The sequence below is a fragment of the Anabrus simplex genome, chromosome 1 (genome assembly GCF_040414725.1).
Source record: "Anabrus simplex isolate iqAnaSimp1 chromosome 1, ASM4041472v1, whole genome shotgun sequence".
Lineage (NCBI taxonomy): Eukaryota > Metazoa > Arthropoda > Insecta > Orthoptera > Tettigoniidae > Anabrus > Anabrus simplex.
The window spans coordinates 534,159,304-534,167,245 of record NC_090265.1 but is presented as its reverse complement, the minus strand read 5'-3'; the positions used below and the strand labels follow the sequence as shown (position 1 = coordinate 534,167,245).

General features: G+C 42.4%; 1 protein-coding gene across 1 annotated transcript; it reads right to left on the bottom strand.

Moving 5' to 3' along the window:
- Positions 1–1,143: 1,143 nt before the first annotated feature.
- Positions 1,144–1,857, bottom strand: LOC137499180 (craniofacial development protein 2-like; the record flags this gene model as incomplete). The annotated part of the gene is made up of 1 exon (XM_068227114.1): positions 1,144–1,857. A coding segment is annotated over exon 1 (714 nt), but the record flags the coding sequence as incomplete, so codon positions are not given.
- Positions 1,858–7,942: the final 6,085 nt, after the last annotated feature.

The window sequence follows — 7,942 nt, the reverse complement described above, 5'->3', positions numbered from 1 at the left end:
CAAAGCCCTCGATTCTTATCACTGCAGCCTGATTTTTATACAGATTGTAGATAAGTTTTCGTTCTCGGTATCTGATCCCAATCATCTTCAGAATCTTAAATAGCTTGGTCCAATCAACACTATCGAACGCCTTTTCTAGATCTACGAATGCCATGTACGTGGGCTTGTCCTTCTTGATTCGATCCTCTAAGATCAGACGTAAAGTCAGGATTGCTTCACGTGTTCCTACATTTCTTCTGAAGCCAAATTGATCTTCTCCCAACTCAGCTTCAACTTGTTTTTCCATTCTTCTGTAAATAATACGTGTTAAAATTTTGCAGGCATGAGATACTAAACTAATGGTGCGGTAGTTTTCACACCTGTCGGCACCGGCTTTCTTGGGAATAGGTATAACAACATTCTGCCGAAAATCGGGTGGGACTTCACCTGTCTCATACATCTTACACAGTAAGTGTAATAACCTTGCCATGCTGGTTTCTCCTAAGGCAGTCAGTAATTCAGAGAGAATGTCATCAATTCCAGGTGCCTTATTCCTATTTAGGTCACTCACAGCTCTGTCAATGACCTCAAAATTCGGTCTCCCATTTAATCAGCATCAACAGCCTCTTCTTGTTCCAGAACCAAATTATCTACATCTTTACCTTGATACAACTGTTGGATATGTTCTTGCCATCTTTCTGCTTTTTATTCTTTTCCTAGAAGAGGCTTTCCATCTGAGCTCTTAATATGCATTCACCTAGATTTCCTTTCTCCAAAGGTTTCCTTGATTTTCCTGTATGCAGCATCTACCTTTCCCAGGACCATACAACTTTCGACATCCTTGCACTTCTCCTTCAGCCATTCTCCCTTAGCTACCTTGCACTTTCTATCCACTTCATTCTTTCATCGCCTGTATTCTTTTCTGCCCTTTTCATTTCTAGCATTCTTGTATTTTCGTCGTTCATCAATCAGGTCTAGTATCTCCTGAGTTATCCACTGATTCTTAGTTGATCTTTTCTTACTTCCTAACATCTCTTCAGCAGCCCTACTGAGTTCATTTTTCATGACTATCCACTCTTCCTCTATTGTGTTTCCTTCAGCCTTTTCATTTAGCCCTTGTGCAACATGTTCCTTGAAACAAGCCCTCACACTCTTTCCTTTCAACTTGTCTAGATCCCATCTTTTCGCATTCTTTCCTTTTTTCAATTTCTTGAACTTCAGATGGCATTTCATGACCAACAAGTTGTGGTCAGAGTCGACGTCTGCTCGTGGTAAAGTTTTGCAATCCAACACCTGGTTTCTGAATCTCTGCCTAATCATAATGAAGTCTATTTGATACCTTCCAGTGTCTCCAGGTCTCGTCCACGTATACAGCCTTCGTTTGTGGTGTTTGAACCAAGTATTGGCAAGGACTAAATTATGATCGGTGCAGAATTCAACCAGCTGACTTCCTCTTTCTTTCCTTTGCCCCAATCCGAATTCTCCTACTGTATTACCTTCTCTTCCTTGGCCTACCACTGCATTCCAGTCTCCCATCACAATTAGATTCTCATCGCCTTTTACATATTGTATTAAATCTTCTCTCTCTTCATATATTCTTTCGATTTCTTCATCATCCGCTGAACTATTAGGCATATAGACCTGCACTATTGTGGTGGGCATTGGTTTGGTGTTTATCTTGACGACAATAATTATTTCATTATGCTGGTCGTAGTAGCTTACCCGCTGCCCTATTTTCTTATTCATTATTAAACCAACTCCTGCATTTCCCCTGTTTGAATTTTTGTTGACAATTCTGTAGTTGCCGGACCAAAAGTCTTGCTCTTTCTGCCGACCTACTTCACTTATACCAATTACATCTAACTTTAGCCTATCCATCTCCCTTTTCAGATTCTCTAACCTACCACAACGATTCAAACTTCTAACATTCCACGCTCCGACTCGCAGAATGTCAGTATCCATTTTCCTGATGATCGCCCCCTCTCGTGTAGTCCCCACCCGGAGATCCGAATGGGGGACTAGTTTACCTCCGGAATATTTTACCAGGGAGGAAGCCATCATCAGTACATCATTCATACAGAGAGAGAGCTGCATGTCCTCGGGAGGTAGTTAAGGCTGTAGTTTCCCATTGCTTTCAGCCGTGTAGCAGTATCAACACAGCTAAGCCATGTTGAGAATTATTACAAGGCCGTATCAGTCAATCATCTAGACTGCCGCCCTTGCAACTACCGAAAGGCTGCTACCCCCCTTTCGATGAACCATTCCTTAGTCTGGTCTCTCAACTGATACCCAACCGATATGGTTGCACCTGCGGCTCGGCTATTTGCTTCATTGGGACACGCAAGCCTCCCCACCACGGCAAGGTCACATGGTTCGCAGGGGAGGGTTCCTCATATAGTGGGTACTAATCATAAGCAAGCCAGAACCATGGGTTCCAACATCCCATGGTGTCGCTCATATAGTGCTAATAATCACAGGTACTGTCAAAGCCGTCGCGCTCTCATTTGCTACTAATCACAAACGAATTTGGTACCTAACGTAGTGGTAGTACGCGCAAGAGAAAGCGACCCATGGTGTTCCTCGCGTGGTGGTACTAATCACAAGGAGTTTCATGGTTCTAATACAATCATCCCTTGGTCGCCCCTTTTAGTCGCCTCTTATGACAGGCAGGGGATACCGTGGGTGTATTACTCGTCTGTGTCTCCCACCCACAGGGGGTTGTGAGTTTGGTACGCGAGAGGTATTTTATTTCCCTCAAGTCCGCCAGCAAACCGGTTAGGACCCCCCTATCGATTGAGTATCGTGCTATAGAAGCAGTCCCTTGGTCAGTAATACTATTGTTTTACGCCAGCTTTTGTGCATGTGAGGCACTGTGGGTCGGTTCCACGGATCGTTTTAAATTCATATCCATCCATCCATTCATTCTTCGTCCTCACGTTTTGAATTGTGGTCAGTGGAGGATTTTCGATTTTTAACGTGTCATTTCATTTCGTCTCATTTCGTACCATTAGGAGCCGATGACCTAGATGTTAGGCCCCTTTAAACAACAATATTCAATCATCAATCAATCAAACTTTTCTATCTATTAGAATTTGTATTGCGGTATGTTGGGTTAAATCGACGTAGGATTCAACAAGGCACATTAGGAGAAAATTCACTGAGATTTTGGGTCAAAAACCCAGATAATGAGATTTTGGTATTATGGGACACTCCAAACGTTGGTGCACATGAAAGTACGCTTCTTTTGCATGTGCGGCCATTTTTAAGGGTTCTCTAGCTATATCTGACTTACAGCTACGCGTCCCTTTAACTGGACATGGCCACTCAAGCTCTGCTTATTCTAAAAGAGCAACTGTTTCTGAAATTGAAATGCTCCATACAAACCAGTTTTAAAGTGATAACATCAATTTTTGCACGGACATGCAACTATAAGCCTATATTGTTTACAGTTTGTAGTATCCATTGTTAAAATGGCTGAAAACTCAGAAATACCTAGAGTCAAAGCACTGTAAAATCACCTGTTTTAAGATGCGATGGCAATTATTAACAAAATAGTTGTTGTGAATGAATACCCAACATAACACTACAAATTATTATATTGACCTTGCTAAGTTTAACACCAAATTTTAAAACCAAAAAACAAAATATATGATGCGTCTCGATCATTTAAAAAGCCATAATGAACGTAATTGCACTATTTAAACCATTATTATGTTTTCTTACAAATCGGTTTAATATTTACTGAGTGGTATTTTATTATTTTTTATTGTAGATTCCCCCGCCACCCCATAAACGGCCGCATGCAACCTTTTCTACTCGTTTCTTTTCTATGAACATTCCAAACAATCACTAGTTTGAATAAATGAAATAACGAACAGTGATAGTTCAATAGAGATGGCCCTTGTAAATACGTATTGTATTACTGGACTCTAAAGTAAAATACGTCCTTTACGTCTATTGCGTTTCCTGGCAGATAGTGAAAAAGTAAATCCAATTGATGTAAATATATGAGGTTAAGCTGTGAAATACAGCCTATAAAAGTTCCACGAAGGTCGTTATCACTAAACCCGATTGTCAAATTAAGACCAATGCTTGTAAAGTTGGTGTCACATTATGTTTGGTTAAGCCTTCTTCTTCATGCCACGTTTAATTTGAAAGTTTTGTGTAGCTTCAGTGAGAGTATCTTTATTGGCGAGACGAGAACTGTACAGCGAGAAACCCCGGGGGAGTTCCGGTGCGTGTGTGGATGACCTTTTGCATGCCTCTTGCTTCGTTGCGCCAAACAAATGAAGAAAAACAGCTCTTGCTACTGCGAGTGCATGAATCTTACTTATAGCAAGTGTACTGTACGTAGCGGGGAGTCAATTAAGATAGCCTGGCGGACCGCGACGTGAACGCCTTCTATATTCACTACAGCAGCCTCTACGTACTGAGGAGCTTCTCAGATTTCACGTAATTACTCAGTTTTTTCCATGGATGCGCGTGTAGAACTATAAAATACACAGGATATTCCAAAAAATGTGGGAAGTACCGGTACACGGAGCGTGGATAGTGCACACCAAAACAGCACAAAATCTCCCTATGAACACACGTCCTATAATCGATCGTGTACGAGTTACAGATATTCCAAAGTTGTAACCTACTTCGAGTAGTTGTAGCCATGTATGTAGGCCTATACTAGCATTCTATAAGAAATCCTCAAAATGTGTCAGTGTAGTTCGATGGCTTTTCGGCTACCGAAGAGCATGTTTTAGAGTGAATGACGTATCAATGAGACGATCGTAATTATTTTGGTCATAGGGGAAGGGCAGATATAATCGAACTCGTAACGATTAGGCAATCACTTGACTGATACGAGACCTTAAGACAGAATTCATGACTCCAAAATGAATGCGAAATATTCCATCCATTCCAGCTGGTAACATAAACAGGCATAACTCATCAATAACGGACCATAAGACGTCTGTTCTTAGCAAAGTTCTGTGTTTCGGGAACATCTTAAATGTTATTTGAACGGAAAGCATTATAATATCCCGCTGGGCTGAAGAGTTCAGACGGTTAGAGCGCTAGCTTTCTGAGCCGAAGTTGGCAGGTTCGATCCTGGGACAGTCCAGTGGTATTTGAAGGTGCTCAAATACGTCAGCCTCGTTACCGGCACGTAAAATAACTCTGCGGGACTAAATTCCGACACTTCGGCGTCTCCAATAACAGTAAAGAGAAGTTAGTTTGATGTTAAACTAGTAGTTTGTTTGTTTGTTTGTTTGTTTGTTTGCTTGTTTGTTTACAATGCTTTACGTCGTACCGTCACCGATATGTCTCATGGCGGCGATGCGATAGTAAAGACCTAGTAGTGGAAAGGAAGCGGGCGTAGTCTTAATTAAGATGCAGCCCCAGCATTTGCCTGGTATAATAATAATTTCGTGTGGCTATTTCTAGCCGGGTGCAGCCCTTGTAAGGCAGACTCTCCGATGAGAGTGGGCGGCATCTGCCATGTGTAGGTAACTGCGTGTTATTGTGGTAGAGGATAGTGTTATGTGTGATGTTTTGTCTGGTATGAAAATGGGAAACCACGGAAAACCATCTTCAGGGCTGCCGACATTGGGATTCGAACCCACTATCTCCTGGATGCAAGCTGAAAGCTGCGCTGCCCTAACCGCACGGACAACTCGCCCGGTAGTAGTAGTAATAATACCTCCCACGGCACTTAACGCCCTTGAAGGGGATTTGTGCTGCTCAGCGACCGCTGCTCAGCCCGAAGGCTTGCAGATTACGAGGGGCCGTGTGGTCAGCACGACGCATCCTCTCGGCCGTTATTCTGGGCTTTCGAGACCGGGGCCGTCATCTCACCGTCAGATAACTCCTCAGTTCTAATCACGTAGGCTGAGTGGACCTCGAACCAGCCCTCAGGTCGAGAGAAAAATCCCTGACCTGACTGGGAATCTAACCCGCGACCTCCGGGCGAGAGGCAGGCACGCTACTCCTAAACCACGAGGCCGGCAGTAGTAGTAGTAGTAGTAGTAGTAGTAGTAGTAGTAGTAGTAGTAGTAGTAGTAGTAGATCCAATTCAATAGACCTGTAAGTACGAGGGTGAGTCGAAAAGTTTCCCATTTGTTGTTGTTGTTGTTGTTGTTGTTGTTGTTGAAGATAGGTCAACATGAAGAACTCTGATTTATTTTAGTATCATTCCTTTTTTATGCGAAATACCGACCAAATTTGTTCGAGCACTCATCACAGCGTGAAATTCCCTGACGACTGAAAGCGGCGTCCTACTTATTGAGCCATTTCACTACTTTATCGTCCCTGGGAAATCGTTTGTTATGAATACATTAACGAATTCTTCTGGTGTTGAAATATGGCTATTCTGATCTTGCAGTCGTTCAACATCTGCAAATTCATGGAACTCTTTTCGTACTTGATGGACAGAGACCGTTCCCTCCGGATACATACACAATCCTTGCCACTTTCTGGGTTTTCCGCGTACAGAAAAGACCACAGCGCGTACCGCCTTCCATTACCATTCGTTCAGTACCTTCACAATTTTACAACCGCCGTTAAGCTGTGGTTATTCATTATCGACTTACGCACCTGTGCGCTGTCAATTGCTGGGACTGAAACTACAGTAATGGATACAAAACTTGAAGCGAGCTTCGTTCCTTTGTTTGTGAGAAATAAAGTAGAGAAACTAACTTTATTTGTCCTACCTTCGCATTTCTACACAAACAATATATACAAGGATAAAAAAGTTTGTAATATCAAGAATGTAATAAAACAATAAAGTTACAGTACGCTGTTTATTGTGTCACAGAGAGACATAACCTGGAAATGTAAACGTTCACAAACTCAAATGTTTTTCTTTGAAATATCTAACGCAAATAAGCTAATAATAAAAATGTTACAATGTTTGTGTGTTTTATTGAAGGTTATCCCTTCTCCACTCTGCCTTAGTACCGTGTATGGCCTCTTCTGGCATTGTTCAGATGTTTGACAGGCTGTGGTATGTTTACGATCAGTACATTGACGTCGTCTTGAGGACGAAGATCCCATTCTATCTAGGCAACTCTAATGAGGTCTGGGAGTGTCTATGGAAGTTTCGGACGATCAAAAACAGCCATTTCAATCTGTCCCGTGAATGTTCAGTGCAGTTCATGCCCTGCGAATTATATGGCCAGTTCATATCGTTGATGCCTGCCTCGATGAGGGTGAGCATTGTTATCGAGGGAAATGAATAAAGCACCATATTCATCTCTAGTGAATTGTGCAAGTAGTCGAAAAATGTCATTGTTATACCGCTAGGCAGGTTAAGGTCCTTAAAATTAGTATGAAAGGTGTACGATGGTCATGCATAATCGTAGCCTAAAACATTGCACCACCACCTCCAAACGCATGCATCTCTTGACCATGCTGGGGTACTTTCCGACGTGTCCTTTACACCTCCACACACTTTGTCGTCGTGTATCTGGCCTACATGATATCCATGTTCCGTCTGCAAACATGACATTACGCCATTCATCCAACCCCCAATTAAGATCTTGGATGCCTCATCTTTTCCTTTTAACACGATGACGATTTTCTAGTGGAACACGTTGAATCGATCGAAACGAACTTAATTGGTCACTGTGTTGTCAATTGTGTGCAGTTTGTGAAGATACACGGACCCCGGTTGCCCTCAAGAAGATATCTAGTAATTTTTTAGCAGTCGAAGTCTCCCCTGTACTGGTACGCGGTCATAACGACCTTAACCCTCGGTCTGCTAGTCACTTCATTGGTGCTCGGTACCGCGCGTTTTCCAAGTTTTTGACACTGCACTTTAGGAAACCCGTACAATGTATGATTCTGCAGCTTGTGTGTCCACTGTGAATCAATGTCACGATTCTGACTCGACCAAAAACGCATTGCACATGAAAAGGAAACACTAGCTGAAGCTCATACTGCACTGTATATGCTTACTGCCAGTCTTCAATAA